This window comes from Pleurodeles waltl, chromosome 3_1 (genome assembly GCF_031143425.1).
Source record: "Pleurodeles waltl isolate 20211129_DDA chromosome 3_1, aPleWal1.hap1.20221129, whole genome shotgun sequence".
Lineage (NCBI taxonomy): Eukaryota > Metazoa > Chordata > Amphibia > Caudata > Salamandridae > Pleurodeles > Pleurodeles waltl.
In genome coordinates, this window is record NC_090440.1 from 674001651 (window position 1) to 674019656 (window position 18006).

The 18006-nt window shown below is 45.3% G+C and overlaps 1 protein-coding gene across 4 annotated transcripts in view; it reads right to left on the bottom strand.

The window, feature by feature from the left end:
• Positions 1–4861: 4861 nt before the first annotated feature.
• Positions 4862–18006, bottom strand: part of SAXO4 (stabilizer of axonemal microtubules 4) — a 194745-nt gene continuing 181600 nt past the window's right edge. For all 4 annotated transcript variants that reach the window (XM_069223248.1, XM_069223250.1, XM_069223249.1 and 1 more), the window contains 2 exons: positions 6215–6297; positions 4862–5341 (listed from right to left, as the gene is read on the bottom strand). In XM_069223248.1, the coding sequence (XP_069079349.1) occupies positions 6219–6297 (79 nt within the window). In that variant the 3' untranslated portion in view covers positions 4862–5341; positions 6215–6218. The remainder of the gene's footprint in view (positions 5342–6214; positions 6298–18006) is intronic.

Consider the following 18006-nt stretch of genomic DNA (forward strand, 5'->3'; position numbering starts at 1 on the left):
CTATACAACATGCCACTACACTATATAACAATTTATCTACTGTATGCTACGCCACTCCACTCTACTCTTCCACTCCACTCTACTCCATGATACTCCACTCGCCACTTTACCATGCACTGTATTCTCACAAAAGATTTGATTTACAATGTCATAACTGTTCTTGCAAATACTAATATTTTACATGGTATAAGTGAGATAATAAAAAATGGTATAAGCAATGCATGGAGAAGGCGCAAATTATAGTAGGTACAGTTGGCTAGCGAGTTAAATACACTGTGTTTGGAGGTGTGTGAGTTATGATAGTTGAAGGTGTTGTGTAAACTATAAATTAAAGATGTACGTTTTGAAATTAAAATGTTTATGTACTTTAATTTTTGTTTGTAGCTAAAAAATTAACACATTTATATTAATGTAAAGGTGGTGTGTAAATTACAAACTTAAGGTATAACTATAACTGAAGAATTTCAAATGTTTGTGTATTTAACGTTCAGTTTGTATAAAAAGAATAAATAAGGTTTCCTAGCTCTATAGCAAAGGTTTTTTGGTTTTTTTTAATGTATGTACCTGTGTGTGTGTGTGCCATTTTTATTTATTCTTTTGACATACATAGGCAATATAGAAAACAAATCCACCAAACATAAAAAAATAATAATAAATAATGCATGACCCAGTGCTCCATGCTGTATGGAAAATGTGAATAACACTTGAACAGAGCAGTGGATGGTGTTCATCGACTGAAAGCCCCTACATGTGTATATGGATATCTTTTCATTATGAGTTCTTTTGGAAAGCATGAGGGTGATGAAACAGCTAAATATGTCTGTAGGCCAATCCTAAAAAAGGTGACAAATGTCTTCTGTAAACTCTCCATTTCACTGTTATGCTCTTGGTCTCAATACAATGTTTGCATGTGTGGGACTGCAAGTGGTGTTTATCCATCTGTGGCGAAAAAGCTACGGGAATTGATCCTGAGAACCATCTATTAATTACCAATGTTGTTCGGCCTCCAAGAAATCCATGATGCATTGCCTTATTATGCAGTATATTATGCAATAAGACACGGATCCCTATTCTGGTCTTTCCGTCCTTCATGATGTAGTGATACAGGACACCTGTCTGTTGCATACTGTTCCCAGCAATGCACTGTTCGGGCCTACATGATGACCTGGAACCAGAATCTGCACATGCCAACTTTCATGACGGTGTGACCATGCAGTTTGAAATGGCACCTTCAAAATGAGGGTCTGAACTTCTAAATACACTCAAACACATCCAAGACTGGAGGAGTTTGATGATGCTTGTTTCCTGACCAAGCCATTTCGTTGTGATGCTGATGCAGCTGTAAAAAGTAGACACAAATATAGTTTGCATCAGTTTTTGCCATTGCACCCATTACAATCTGAGCAAAAGCAGCTGAGAGTTTGTGTTACAGTTTACTGGCAGCTACTTGGTGGTAAACTAGAGTCCAAAAACAAACACCAGAAGCATTTGCACCAGCCATGCCTCATATTCACAGTAAGTATGTTGGCATGCAACTAGTAAAGAGTGTAAGGTGTGTACCAAGCAACAAAGTAAGGAATCACTGTAGGTATGTATGTTGTATTGGTATAGCACAAACTTAGATGAAAACCAGTAAGACGCTGTGTCCGTTGAGTTTCAGTTTACAGATGGCCATCCATTTGGCTATTTCCTGAAGGCATCGGGCCAGACTGGGGTGACTAGAGCTGGGGTGAGGGAGATTGATATCACCAGCTGGGTGTCATTGGCATAAGAAACCAATGACAACACATAGAAAAGCACAATTTCAGATAGGGAGTACATATAAAGATTACATATGGTGGGACTCAGGGAAGACCCCTGAGGCATCCCACAACTCAAAGGAAGACTGTCGGAGTAACAGGAATGATCTAACACCTGGAATGTTCTGTTGTTCAAAAAGAAGGAGAGACATTTCAGTGCACGTCTGTCAATACCCAATTTGATTTCCTATGGGTAAGTGTGGCATGATCTACTGTGTTGAAGGCCACGCTGACGTCTAAAAGAATAATGGCTGCCGAACCTCCTTGATCCAACAGTCATCTTAGTTCATCGACCACTGCCGGAAAAGCTGTCTCTGTGCTGTGCTCTGAACCCCATCTGTGTGGAGGATTTCGATGGACCCAATGAAGGCAGAAAGATATTTGTTAACATGTTTTTCCAGGAGCTTTGAAGCTCTTGGTAACAGAGAGATCAGCCTATAGTTACCCCAGGCAGAGGGAGGCCCAGGCCGGGCTTTTTTAAAAGCGGTTTAGCCACTGCATGCTTTGATTGCAAGAGGACACGCCTGCTAATGAGGGGAAGATTAAGCAGATCCACCAGGGTGGGAGCAATACTATCAGTCACTTGGCAGAGAATATGGAGGGGAGCAGGGTCAAGGGGAGAAACTGACTTTATTACCCTTAGGACATCAGTAAAAATGCCCACCGTAAGAGCAGGAAGAACAGTGAGAGTCTCCTCTAACTGCACTAAAGGGGGCTTACTGCCCGAGGACTCCTCAATGTTTAAAGCGCTGGGAAAGGAGGAGCAGATGCCCAGTATCTTCTTTTGAAAGAGGAGAGCCAAAACTGCTGTGCTAAATCGAGGCTTCTGGAACAGAGCTGGCTGATTTAGGAATGAAAGAAGTAATAGGCCTTTTTGCGCTTCAGTATTAGGAATGTGTAGCAAAACTGTGAAAAGGAAGAGGGAGCCAGGAAGCAGGTGAAGCAAACTGGTGAACATGGGTTCCTTTAAGTAACAGATCAAAAAGATGTGTGCAAAAAGGATGGGACCGTAAAGGGGTACATATAGTCAATGCAATCAGTAAGTGGTCAGAAAATAGAAAAAAAAACAAAGAAAATTGGAATGTAAAAAAGGCACATTTTAAAGAAATTAAGACGCAGAGTATGAACAACCATAGGGAAAACAAAGACAGTAAGAGCTGGTCGGAGGAAAGCAGCAGAGCAGGAAGGACTGAGTGAGCGAGTGAAAAGGCTAGGTAACAGGGTAAGCCTTTGACTGTAATGAAAATAGACAGTGGCGGCTCCTTCGTTTGGGCAAAGGAGCATCACCCCCCACCAGTAGCTGCATCTGCAAAACCTTTTAAAGAAAACGATAATAAACTATGTTTATTCCCCTTCCGCGGCCCTCGAGTCACTACTGAAAATGGAAGCAAAAAATTAAAACAATACAAAGTGAACACAGTATACGTCAATAAAGGGAAAGATGTCCTTGAGAAAAGAAAGTACCTTTCAAAACGAGTAAAAAACTGTGCAGTTTTAAAGGACTTCATGGCTTGGTAAGTAGCATAATGACTTGTTTATGGTTACTGACATTAGATCGTTATAGTCTATTTAATGCATGTTTTCTATCTGTTTCTCTTCCTGTCTCTTTCTCACTCTTTCTCTGTGTCTCTGTCGCTTTCCATCTCTCTTCCCCCCTCTTTCGCCTCTCTTTCTCTAGCTCCCTCTTATGCCCCCTCTCCTGTCAGTGTCGTTTTTCTCTTTCTATCCCTTTCTTCTCCCCTCTATGCCTCTCTCTGCTATTTCCTCATCCACTGGCCTCCTTCCCGGGTCTAATATCCACAGGGAACAATGCCAGGTGGAAGGTGATATGAATTTGAGGATCTGAGGATCCTATTCAGAAAGGTGAAGTTACACGCGCACATTGTCTCATGTAAATCCACTCCTGAATTTAGGTGTAAATCTACACTTTTGTGCTGTTCACCATTTCCAAGTGGGTGATTTACACCTAAGTGTAGACTTACATCTCTTCACCCCCTCAGATCATGTTCTCGTCAGTGGAAAATACATTGGTTTACCCTCTCTTTGGTGTGTGTGAGTGTCACCAGCATAGGTTTCCTGGACAGGTTTCTAGGACTAGGCCTAAGGGAACTCATGGGGCGTCAGTGTGGCCATCGAAGGTGAGGGAATCCAAGTGGTTACCTTTGTCTCCTCAGTCCTTGATACCCCTGCTATGCTTCACACTGATATTTTGGCCACAGCCTCTATCAGAACGTGTATCTGGAGTGATCTGGTCTCTTTCTTCATCCGTAGGGGAGACACGCACACACATACCTGCACTTTCTCTCTCACACTCAGTCACTCTCTCACTCTCTGTGTTACATTCATAGTTGATAAATTATCTTGTCTAGGAATGTAGGGTCTTCTGAAGAGTTGAGTCTTCAGGTTCTTTCTGCATTGCGTGAGAATAAGAGTCATTCCAGCTGTTGATAGGGATGTTGTTCCAGATCTGGGGAGGATGGATATAGAAGGGCTGTCTTTTAATTTTCTCTTTCTTGCACTGCTTGGTTTACAGTCTGGTAATGCCCTGGTCTGGTGTGCTGCTGCCTTGCTGAGATGGTTATTTTCTCGTTCTAGTACACAGGGTACTGCTTTCAGTGAGTGTAAATAATCTAGCTGCTTTTGAAGATGGTTCAGGCTTGCAGGAGGAGCCAGTGCAGGTCCTTTATGTTTCGGTGACATGGTTTACCCTCTTCAGGCTTTTTATGACATATGATGCATCATGTGGAATATATTTCATAAGGGGCACCTTGGTGTAAAAGGGAAATGTACCCACACACAGCAGCAGGGGAAGCTAGCTCAGGGATTCGTCTGCCACAGGGGTGTACACAGTTCATTGCATTGCGATGCCAGTCTAAGCATAGCGAACATGAGACCAGCATACCAACACCACTAATGCCAATCTGATACCCTCCACAGCCTATATCCTTCACTGCATGAGAAAAGTGACAGTGGGCATGGTGGGGCACTGAATGTACTAAGTCCTGAGTGCAGGCGGTATCTCCAGATAGGTTTAAATGAAGGCTGAAGAGCCACTGTTTGATTTGCATCGTAATTTATTTTAATAAAGTTCTCCATGTTTTAGCTCTTATCTTGAGCTTAGCTTGATCTCTAAAAATAACTTTTTTTAAAAACTCCAAGTCAAAGAACAGTGAGTGTTTGTGCACACCAAACAGCACTGAATCAAAAGACACTCACAGTCCCATGCCTCATGACATCAATGTGGAAGTTGCGGGCCATCCTTTCCAGAAGGGAGGACTCAAGATATGAACAGCCTCATCTGACAGATCTCCATGTTTGTTCAGCCAACAAATCACGAACTTTAGCTGTCCCAATGTTCCTTGAACTTCACCGCAGCACCATCACCACCACCTGTTACAGTATCAGCAAATGCATTCTTTCACAATACTGAGGCACAATAACAATTTTATTTAGAGAGTTATTCCGAAGGTAATAAAAAGAGCATCTTGACCATCTTTTATGTAGTCTCAAATCCAGTGGCACGGCGACTCAAAGAAGAAACTCTGGAGAAAAAAACACAGGGACACTGTTTATAGTCGAGGGATAGAGAGGTGCAGCAATAACCCACACCCAATGCACTTGTAAGCACACTCAGCAAAAGGACCTAAGCTCTCAGTGCTAGACTCACACAGGTCCAGTCACTCAACAGGTCCAGTCACTCAACAAGCATACACGCTAGGATCATGAGGGTTCATTCCTCCAACACAGAGTTCAAGCGGACCCAAGCACTACCCACCCAGGCATCACAGTAGGCCCATGACAGCCCAAATCCTCCATACCTAGACAGCACTCCGAGCATTCAATATGGAGGACGCACTTTAGGCTAATGAGGGGCTAACCATTCCATACCAAAAGGTCATTTTGCTCATGGGAACCCACACGTTCCACACCCTGTGGCACACTACTAAAATAAAGCATCAAACAACCCACCCTAAGACCACAAGGGCCCAGTCGCTCATACTAGCAAAGCTGTTAAAGGCCTAAGCGCACCACAGATCTAAGCATAAGGCTAGGCCAGCACTCAAATCCCAAGGATCACCCTATATTCAGAAGCTCCACTCAGCCCAAATACAAGGAGCACATTATACTGGTGAGATAAAGGGCAATCCTTGCCCCTAGGAGAAACTAGGGTGCTGAGAGAGTAAGCCCATGAGGAGTAGGAAATACCCACGCAGTGTGCAGGAGAATATTAAGGGAAATGTTGCAGATACCTACGCAGAATACTAAGCATTCACATGCTCAAAGCCCAGGAACTACTTTCCATTGGGCAGTGTAGACAAGAGTTGTCCCCAGTAGGACTTTTGTAATGGTCCAATGGATCCAGAAACTCTTCAGCCTAGGTTTATAGGCGGTATTTAGGGTCCAAGGATATTTACCTGGTTAGCAGATGAGGTGAACAGGACGGAAGGCTTTGTCATGCGTATGGTCATCATAAAAGGGGTCCATTGCTTTAAATGTGCTGTGAACAGAAACATAAAACATGTCAGAGGCGTAGACTGGGTGACACAGAGCAACTGGTAAACACAAATCCACACACAACGTAGAATACGATACAGATTCTGACACTCTGATACTGCACTTCAGTGAAAGTGACAAAGCTGAGATTAAGTGGAGGACTGCCTTCAAAATCCCAGTCCTTGCAGGAATGATACACTTAAAAAGATATCACCTTGAGGAGCGGAAGTATATCAGTGGCTCGGCAAGGTTGCGTAAACTCTATGACAGCAGACCAAAATGCATGAATATGTACCCCAGGCTGGAAAAGCAGAGAGGGTAGACATGCTGTAAGGCCAAACCAATAAACCACGAAGCATATTTATGAGCCTCATTGCTTCACTTGTGCACCACGCAAGCCCTAATTTATGAAGCCACGCAAAGCCACATTGTGTGGCTTTGAGAGGCCTTGTAAATCTAGAGTAAGGCAATGTAGCACAAGTTGCTGCATCAGCTAACTCTGCACTGGGGTGGGTTTTCCCAAGCAACACCTATGGATTTTGATGCTGCCCCAGAATTAGTAAATGATGTAAACCTGGGGCAGTGCAAAACCTTACACCTCCACAGGAGTGGCATAATGAGGAGAAATATTTTTATTTCTCCTCATTTTTTCCTCTTCTACAACACACATAGAGACAAACGTCTTCTGTGATTGTTTTTCTGCGGGAAGGTGCCACTTCCTGCCCCAAAACAATCCTGAATGCAACGCAGACACCCTTGCACCATGGTGCAAGGGTGCCTGCCTTGGTGCTGAACATCAAATTGTGCACCATTGCTGGCTAAAAGGACAGGAGTGCACCATATCTTGTAAATACAGTGTATTCCTGCCCTTTCTAATTGGCGTAGGACAGTGCGGCAGAAAGACTTGCGGTGCTGCCCTACGACAATTTTTCGTAAATATGCTCCCATGTGTGCATTCTTGAGAAGTGAAGCGGGCTAGATGGTAAACGACCAGGCCAATAAACCATACGAGAGAAGACTTAAAGGTACATGTCCTCTGAAGGAGTAGAACGAGTAGAGATGATGCAGGACCAGGACTATAAGCCATATGATAGGAGATGTAAAGATGCATGCCCTCCAAAGGAATATAAATGGTGCAGGCACAATCCTTTAAACCACATGACAAGAGAGACATTGATGTGTGCCTTCAGAAAGAGTGAAAGAGGAGTATATGGTGCAAAGTCTGGCCTTTAAGCCATATGAGATGCTCTGAAGATATCTCCCCAGAGGTGGGGGGGGGCAGAGATGATGCAGGGCCTGGACTAGAAAAAGTCCTTAAAATGTAAAACGATGTTCTCAAAAGAACAAGGAGGGTATTTGATGCAATGTCAGCCTTTGGAAAGGAACCCCAAGCATATTAAGGGCATGAGTGTGCATCATCTGGAGAAGTGGTAGTATACAGCTAGTTTTCTCAACAGTACATAAGTATACATGGCAAGTATTTCATAGAATAGTAAGAATGTACAATAATGGACCAGGATACAACAGACCAGGAGCTAGGCAGAGAAGTATTTCCTTAAGAAAAGGTAATGGATTCACTACTCCACAACAAGAAGGATGACGTATGAGCATCCTTGGGCCCTCCCATAGAGGGCCTAGAAGTTCACTAAGCGGTCACCATGTGTTTGTGCACACTGGAGTCCATGCAGTGACGACCAGTTGCTATAGTTGGCCAGATGAGACCACAAAAAGGAGGCTGAGTGAAAACACTAACAGCACAAGTGAGATGTCACAGCACTGGCTTGAGAATTGCCGCGGTGAGAGAATGGGGCCCATAGCAGAGAGGAGGAATGGCAGTGCCGTGTCATAAGCCCCCGCAGCCCCCGCGCTCCATGGGGCCCCATGAGCAAAAGTGATAGGTTGTGGCCTGAGGAGGAGGGGGGCCCTTCTACTTCTTTGGAGGGGCCACCCCCTAAAGTTTCATTACCCCACTGAGAAATTGGTGCTTATTAAGTTTACCCACGAGGCTTAGTTACTACTCATTTGTAATTAGGTCTGCAGATAAGTCCTACAAGCAGGCAGGCTCTTCCGGTTAAGCTCTAGAAAAACAAGTTTGTCCCTAGTTAGCTCCAGCTCAATTCAAATCAAATAAAATCTTTATTGCTTTCAGCCATGGCGGCCATAACAATTAACAATACAGAATAAAAAAACGATGGTTATAATAAGAATTCACAGCTGATTGGAAGATCATGTGAGGTTAAAATACAGATAGTTCAATGCATTCAGCAGTTTTGAAAGTTATGGTTATATCTGACTATATGACCAAATTGTGATTTCGTATTTTTTCTTCTTGGGAATCTTCAACTGAACAATGGGCCAATCCTATATGCTACTTTTTGATGTGTTTAAGTGCGTGATGTAAGATAAAAAGGAGGGTAGCTAAAAAGACAGTTGGAATTATGGTCATAAAATAAGGATTTGTAATGCGTTCAGGAGATAATCCCGAAGCTACTCGAAATTTCCTATAGAGTGTTGCCGCCGTAAAAGTGTCAATGGTGCAAATCTTGATATGTTTTTGCAGTATCAGTATAGGAGAAAACGTGCTTAATTCAAATGAAAGAAAGAGAAAATGCTAACAGACCATTTAAAGTACTCTGGTCCTAACGTGCAAATGCATTTTCCCTTCACTCGAGAGTATAACCTTCAATGACTGCCACAAAAAGGGATCCACCTAATTTAACAATTAATGGGCATCAAAAGAAAGTACTTTCATGGAGAGGTCAAATTAAAAGCCCCAGTTAAAGTGCAAATGCATTTGTGCTTTTCTCGATAGTAGCCCTACAGCCAGACTACGCAAGATCGATATATTCAGGCGGAAGTTGCAGACTATCTTCATTTAAGTGCTTCAAAAAAGCCATAGATTGCATTTTATGACAACATGCTAAAACATAAGGCGCATATGCACCTAGACAATTTCTACGCACAGTTAGACAGTTTGAAAAGACTTTAGAAAGTGCTAAGCCCAGACTAGTAGCTTTCTTGGAAATTGTTCGAAAACTCAGCCCATCTAAGCCTTTATGATCAAGAGTTATCTATCATTGAACACAATTTTTCTGGGCTCCTACTCTTAATTTGATAGATGTAAGACGAAACAACCAAGCCAATATTTTTGTCTTTTGATCTCATGCAAAGAGCTTCAGCTTCATTACATTTCCTGATTTTGAACTGAATTAAAAGTGGACATAAGTATAGTTTACCTATACTTAACGTGTGATGGCACAGCAGGAGGAAATTAGTTAGTGTTTCCTGGCCTCCCAAAGAGCACAGGCGGTAGTCTGACCCCTCATCAGTATTTGATGACCACCTTGTAATTACTGATGCCACAGGCAATGTGCCCAATCTGAATTTTAGGTAAAGGGTTTTTTTCTGCTGGAAAGATGCTGGAAAGATGTTGTCTATGAATGTTGGTTCTTAGTTAAGTGACTGTAGGAAGTTGGCTCTGTATGCACTATTTCAAAGTAAGGAATAGTATGCACAGAGTCCAAGGGTTCCCCTTAGAGGTAAGACAGTGGCAAAAAGAGATAATACTAATGCTCTATTTTGTGGTAGTGAGGTCGAGCAGTAGGCTTATCAAAGGAGTAGTGTTAAGCATTTGTTGTACATACACACAGGCAATAAATGAGGAACACACACTCAGAGACAATTCCAGGCCAATAGGTTTTTGTATAGAAAAATATATTTTCTTAGTTTATTTTAAGAACCACAGGTTCAAATTCTACATGTAATATCTCATTTGAAAGGTATTGCAGGTAAGTACTTTAGGAACTTTGAATAATTACAGTAGCATATATACTTTTCACATAAAACACAAATAGCTGTTTTAAAAGTGGACACTGCAATTTTCACAGTTCCTAGGGGAGGTAAGTTATTGTTAGTTTTAGCAGGTAAGTAAATCACTTACAAGTCTCAGGTTTGGGTCCAAGGTAGCCCACCGTTGGGGGTTCAGAGCAACCCCAAAGTTACCACACCAGCAGCTCAGGGCCGGTCAGGTGCAGAGTTCAAAGTGGTGCCCAAAACGCATAGGCTTCAATGGAGAGAAGGGGTGCCCCGGTCCCAGTCTGCCAGCAAGTAAGTACCCGCGTCTTCGGAGGGCAGACCAGGGGGGTTTTGTAGGGCACCGGGGGACACACAAGTCCACACAGAAAGTACACCCTCAGCAGCGCGTGGGCGGCCGGGTGCAGTGTGCAAACAAGCGTCGGGTTGGTAATAGGAATCAATGGGAGACCAAGGGGTCTCTTCAGCGGTGCAGGCAGGCAAGGGGGGGGTCCTCGGGGTAGCCACCACCTCGGAAAGGGAGAGGGCCTCCTGGGGGTCACTCCTGCACTGGAGTTCCGATCCTTCAGGTCCTGGGGGCTGCGGGTGCAGGGTCTTTTCCAGGCGTCGGGATCTGGGAATCAGACAGTCGCGGTCAGGGGGAGCCTCGGGATTCCCTCTGCAGGCGTCGCTGTGGGGGCTCAGGGGGGACAACTTTGGTTACTCACAGTCTTGGAGTCACCTGGGGGACCTCCGTGTAGCGTTGTTTCTTCACCAGTCGAGTTGGGGTCGCCGGGTGCAGTGTTGCAAGTCTCACGCTTCTGGCGGGAATTGCAGGGGTCTTTAAAGTTGCTCCTCTGGAAACAAAGTGGCAGTCTTTGTTGAACAGGGCTGCTGTTCTCTGGAGTTTCTTGGTCCTTTTAGAGCAGGGCAGTCCTCTGAGGATTCAGAGGTCGCTGGTCCTGGGGAAAGCGTCGCTGGAGCAGTTTTCTTCCTAAGGGGGGAGACAGGCCGGTCGGGCTGGGGCCAAAGCAGTTGGTGTCTCCGTCTTCTCGGCAGGGTTTTTCAGCACAGCAGTCCTCTTCTTCTTTAGGTTGCAGGAATCTGAGTTCCTAGGTTCAGGGGAGCCCTTAAATACTAAATTTAAGGGCGTGTTTAGGTCTGGGGGTTAGTAGCCAATGGCTACTAGCCCTGAGGGTGGGTACACCCTCTTTGTGCCTCCTCCCAAGGGGAGGGGGTCACATCCCTATCCCTATTGGGGGAATCCTCCATCTGCAAGATGGAGGATTTCTAAAAGTTAGAGTCACCTCAGCTCAGGACACCTTAGGGGCTGTCCTGACTGGCCAGTGACTCCTCCTTGTTATTCTCATTATTTCCTCCGGCCTTGCCGCCAAAAGTGGGGCCGTGGCCGGAGGGGCGGGCAACTCCACTAGCTGGAGTGCCCTGTGGTGCTGGAACAAAGGGGGTGAGCCTTTGAGGCTCACCGCCAGGTGTTACAGCTCCTGCCTGGGGGAGGTGATAGCATCTCCACCCAGTGCAGGCTTTGTTACTAGCCACAGAGTGACAAAGGCACTCTCCCCATGTGGCCAGCAACATGTCTCGAGTGTGGCAGGCTGCTAAAACCAGTCAGCCTACACGGGTAGTTGGTTAAGGTTTCAGGGGGCACCTCTAAGGTGCCCTCTGGGGTGTATTTTGCAATAAAATGTACACTGGCATCAGTGTGCATTTATTGTGCTGAGAAGTTTGATACCAAACTTCCCAGTTTTCAGTGTAGCCATTATGGTGCTGTGGAGTTCGTGTTTGACAGACTCCCAGACCATATACTCTTATGGCTACCCTGCACTTACAATGTCTAAGGTTTTGCTTAGACACTATAGGGGCACAGTGCTCATGCACTGGTGCCCTCACCTATGGTATAGTGCACCCTGCCTTAGGGCTGTAAGGCCTGCTAGAGGGGTGACTTATCTATACTGCATAGGCAGTGTGAGGTTGGCATGGCACCCTGAGGGGAGTGCCATGTCGACTTACTCGTTTTGTCCTCACCAGCACACACAAGCTGGCAAGCAGTGTGTCTGTGCTGAGTGAGGGGTCCCCAGGGTGGCATAAGATATGCTGCAGCCCTTAGAGACCTTCCCTGGCATCAGGGCCCTTGGTACCAGGGGTACAAGTTACAAGGGACTTACCTGGATGCCAGGGTGTGCCAATTGTGAAAACAAAAGTACAGGTTAGGGAAAGAACACTGGTGACGGGGCCTGGTTAGCAGGCCTCAGCACACTTTCAATTCAAAACATAGCATCAGCAAAGTCAAAAAGTCAGGGGGTAACCATGCCAAGGAGGCATTTCCTTACACAACCCCCCCAAACAAAAGAGGATGAGACTAACCTTTCCCAAGAGCGTCTTCATTTTCTAAGTGGAAGAACCTGGAAAGGCCATCTGCATTGGCATGGGCAGTCCCAGGTCTGTGTTCCACTATAAAGTCCATTCCCTGTAGGGAGATGGACCACCTCAACAGTTTTGGATTTTCACCTTTCATTTGCATCAGCCATCTGAGAGGTCTGTGGTCAGTTTGAACTACAAAGTGAGTACCAAAGAGTTATGGTCTCAGCTTCTTCAGGGACCAAACCACAGCAAAGGCCTCCCTCTCAATGGCACTCCAACGCTGCTCCCTGGGGAGTAACCTCCTGCTAATGAAAGCAACAAGCTGGTCAAGGCCATCTTCATCTGTTTGGGACAAAACTGCCCCTATCCCATGTTCAGAGGCATCTGTCTTCACAATAAACTGCTTGGAGTAATCTGGAGCTTTTAGAACTGGTGCTGTGCACATTGCTTGTTTCAGGGTGTCAAAGGCCTGTTGGCATTCTACAGTCCAGTTCACCTTCTTGGGCATTTTCTTGGAGGTGAGTTCTGTGAGGGCTGTCACTATGGATCCATATCCCTTCACAAACCTCCTGTAATACCCAGTCAAGCCAAGGAATGCCCTGACTTGAGTCTGGGTTTTTGGAGCTGCCCAGTCCAGAATAGTCTGGATCTTAGGCTGGAGTGGCTGAACTTGGCCTCCACCTACAAGGTGTCCCAAGTAAATCACAGTTCCCTGCCCTATCTGGCATTTGGATGCCTTGATAGAGAGGCCTGCTGATTGCAGAGCCTTCAAAACCTTCTTCAGGTGGACCAGGTGATCCTGCCAGCTGGAGCTAAAGACAGCAATATCGTCAAGATAAGCTGCACTAAAGGACTCCAAACCAGCAAGGACTTGATTCACCAACCTTTGGAAGGTGGCAGGGGCATTCTTTAAACCCAAGGGCATAACAGTAAACTGATAATGCCCATCAGGTGTGGAGAATGCTGTCTTTTCTTTTGCTCCAGGTGCCATTTTGATTTGCCAGTACCCTGCTGTTAAGTCAAAGGTACTTAAGAATTTGGCAGCACCTAATTTATCAATCAGTTCATCAGCCCTAGGAATGGGATGGGCATCTGTCTTGGTGACAGAGTTAAGTCCTCTGTAGTCCACACAAAACCTAATCTCTCTCTTTCCATCTTTGGTGTGAGGTTTGGGGACTAAGACCACTGGGCTAGCCCAGGGGCTGTCAGAGTGCTCAATTACTCCCAATTCCAGCATCTTGTGGACTTCCACCTTGATGCTTTCCTTAACTTGGTCAGGCTGTCTGAATATTTTGTTTTTGACAGGCATGCTGTCTCCTGTGTCCACATCATGGGTACACAGGTGTGTCTGACCAGGGGTTAGGGAAAAGAGCTCAGCAAACTGTTGCAGGACCTTCCTGCAGTCAGATTGCTGTTGGCCAGAGAGGGTGTCTGAATAGATCACTCCATCTACTGAACCACCTTTAGGGTCTGAGGAGAGGAGATCAGGGAGAGGTTCACTCTCAGCTTCCTGGTCCTCATCTGTTACCATCAACAGATTCACATCAGCCCTGTCATGGAAGAGTTTTAGGCGGTTCACATGGATCACCCTCTTGGGGCTCCTGCTAGTGCCCAGGTCCACCAGGTAGGTGACCTGACTCTTCTTCTCTAGCACTGGGTAAGGGCCACTCCATCTGTCCTGGAGTGCCCTGGGAGCCACAGGCTCCAGAACCCAGACTTTCTGCCCTGGTTGAAATTCAATCAGTGCAGCCTTTTGGTCATACCAAAACTTCTGGAGCTGTTGGCTGGCCTCAAGGTTTTTACTTGCCTTTTCCATGTACTCTGCCATCCTTGAACGAAGGCCAAGTACATAGTCCACTATGTCTTGTTTAGGCTCATGAAGAGGTCTCTCCCAGCCTTCTTTCACAAGAGCTAGTGGTCCCCTTACAGGGTGGCCAAACAGAAGTTCAAAGGGTGAGAACCCTACTCCCTTCTGAGGCACCTCTCTGTAAGCGAAAAGCAGACATGGCAAGAGGACATCCCATCTCCTTTTGAGTTTTTCTGGGAGCCCCATGATCATGCCTTTTAATGTCTTGTTGAATCTCTCAACCAAGCCATTAGTTTGTGGATGGTATGGTGTAGTGAATTTATAAGTCACTCCACACTCATTCCACATGTGTTTTAGGTATGCTGACATGAAGTTGGTACCTCTGTCAGACACCACCTCCTTAGGGAAGCCCACTCTGGTAAAGATACCAATGAGGGCCTTGGCTACTGCAGGGGCAGTAGTCGACCCAAGGGGAATAGCTTCAGGATACCTAGTAGCATGATCCACTACTACTAGTATGTACATATTTCCTGAGGCTGTGGGAGGTTCAAGTGGACCCACTATGTCCACACCCACTCTTTCAAAGGGGACCCCCACCACTGGAAGTGGAATGACGGGGGCCTTTGGATGTCCACCTGTCTTACCACTGGCTTGACAGGTGGTAAAGGAGACACAAAACTCCTTAACTTTCTGGGACATGTTGGGCCAATAGAAGTGGTTGACTAGTCTCTCCCACGTCTTGGTTTGTCCCAAATGCCCAGCAAGGGGAATATCATAGGCTAAGGTCAGTATGAACTCTCTGAACTCCTGAGGCACTACCACTCTCCTAGTGGCACCAGGTTTGGGATCTCTTGCCTCAGTGTACAGGAGCCCATCTTCCCAATAGACCCTATGTGTTCCAGTTTTCTTGCCATTGGACTCTTCAGCAGCTTGCTGCCTAAGGCCTTCAAGAGAGGGACAGGTTTCTTGCCCCTTACACAACTGTTCCCTTGAGGGTCCCCCTGGGCCTAAGAGCTCAACCTGATAAGGTTCTAACTCCATAGGCTCAGTTCCCTCAGAGGGCAGAACTTCTTCCTGAGAAGAGAGGTTCTCTTTTTGTTGTTGTGTTGCAGCTGGTTTCCCAGTTGTCTTTCCTTTCCTCTTGGTAGGCTGGGCCCTTTTTCCAGACTCCAGCTCTACTTTTTCACCCTGAGCCTTGCACTGTGCCCTTGTCTTGACACACACCAGTTCAGGGATACCCAGCATGGCTGCATGGGTTTTCAGTTCTACCTCAGCCCATGCTGAGGACTCCAGGTAATTTCCAAGCAAACAGTCTACTGGGATATTTGAGGAGACCACCACCTGTTTCAGGCCATTGACCCCTCCCCACTCTAAAGTTACCATAGCCATGGGATGTACTTTAGTTTGATTGTCAGCATTGGTGACTGGATAAGTTTGTCCAGCCAGGTATTGACCAGGGGAAACCAGTTTCTCTGTCACCATGGTGACACTGGCACCTGTATCCCTCAGGCCTTCTACACTTGTTCCATTAATTAAGAGCTGCTGCCTGTATTTTTGCATATTAGGAGGCCAGGCAGCCAGTGTGGCTAAATCCACCCCACCCTCAGAGACTAATGTAGCTTCAGTGTGACACCTGATTTGCTCTGGGCACACTGTTGATCCCACTTGGAGACTAGCCATTCCAGTGTTAGCTGGAGTGGAGTTAGAAGTGGTACTTTTCTTGGGACAGTCCTTGTCTCCAGTTTTGTGTCCAGGCTGATTACAGCTACAACCCCAGGCCTTTTTGGGATCAAAGTTTTTACCCTTGTACCCAAAATTGTTTTGTGAAGTGGCTCTGGGCCCACCCTCCTGTGCAGGTTTTTGGGGGCCTGAAGAAGACTCTTTACTATTTTGGTTTTTGGATGTCTCAACACCTTTCCCCTGGGGAAGCTTTGTGACCCCTTTCTTTTGGTCACATCCTGTGGAAGTCTTGGTCACCCTAGTCTTGACCCAATGGTCCGCCTTCTTTCCCAATTCTTGGGGAGTAATTGGTCCTAGGTCTACCAGATGCTGATGCAGTTTATCATTTGAACAATTACTTAATAGGTGTTCTTTCACAAATAAATTGTACAGCCCATCATAATTATTAACACCACTGCCTTGAATCCAACCATCCAGTGTTTTCACTGAGTAGTCCACAAAATCAACCCAGGTCTGGCTCGAGGTTTTTTGAGCCCCCCTGAATCTAATTCTATACTCCTCAGTGGAGAATCCAAAGCCCTCAATCAGGGTTCCCTTCATGAGGTCATAAGATTCTGCATCTTTTCCAGAGAGTGTGAGGAGTCTATCCCTACACTTTCCAGTGAACATTTCCCAAAGGAGAGCACCCCAGTGAGATCTGTTTACTTTTCTGGTTGCACAAGCCCTCTCAAAAGCTGTGAACCATTTGGTGATGTCATCACCATCTTCATATTTAGTTACAATCCCTTTTGGGATTTTCAACATGTCAGGAGAATCTCTGACCCTATTTATGTTGCTGCCACCATTGATGGGACCTAGGCCCATCTCTTGTCTTTCCCTTTCTATGGCTAGGATCTGTCTTTCCAAAGCCAATCTTTTGGCCATCCTGGCTAGCAGGGGGTCCTCTTCACTGAGGCTATCCTCAGTGATTTCAGAGGTGCTGTTCCCTCCTGTGAGGGAAGCAGCATCTCTGACTATCACAGTTGGAATCAGGGATTGAGGGTCCCTGGGTTCCCTAGTTAGGACTGGAAGGGGGGAATTCTCCTCCATGTCACTAACATCATCCTCTGGGTTGTCATCCTCAGAGGGGTTGGCTTTTTCAAACTCTGCCAGAAGCTCCTGGAGCTGTTGTTTGGAGGGTCTTGAGCCAATTGTGATTTTCTTTATTTTGCAGAGTGACCTTAGCTCCCTCATCTTAAGATGGAGGTAAGGTGTGAGGTCGAGTTCCTCCACATTCACATCTGCACCAGGCATTATGTTTCTAAAAGTTGAATACTTTTTAAGAATCTAAAACTAGTTCTAGAATCTAATTCAAACTTTCACAAAACTTTTAAACTCTAAAAGAAATGCTAAACAGGGACTAACACAAGGCCCTAGCAGGACTTTTAAGAATTTAGAAAAATAGTTCAAATTGCAAAAATCAATTTCTAATGACAATTTTTTGAATTTGTTGTGTGATCAGGTATTGGCTGAGTAGTCCAGCAAATGCAAAGTCTTGTACCCCACCGCTGATCCACCAATGTAGGAAGTTGGCTCTGTATGCACTATTTCAAAGTAAGGAATAGTATGCACAGAGTCCAAGGGTTCCCCTTAGAGGTAAGATAGTGGCAAAAAGAGATAATACTAATGCTCTATTTTGTGGTAGTGTGGTGGAGCAGTAGGCTTATCAAAGGAGTAGTGTTAAGCATTAGTTGTACATACACACAGGCAATAAATGAGGAACACACACTCAGAGACAATTCCAGGCCAATAGGTTTTTGTATAGAAAAATATATTTTCTTAGTTTATTTTAAGAACCACAGGTTCAAATTCTACTTGTAATATCTCATTTGAAAGGCATTGCAGGTAAGTACTTTAGGAACTTTGAATAATCACAATAGCATATATACTTTTTACATAAAACACATATAGCTATTTAAAAACTAGACACAGTGCAATTTTCACAATTCCTAGGGGAGGTAAGTTATTGTTAGTTCTTGCAGGTAAGTAAACCACCTACAGGGTTCAAATTTGGGT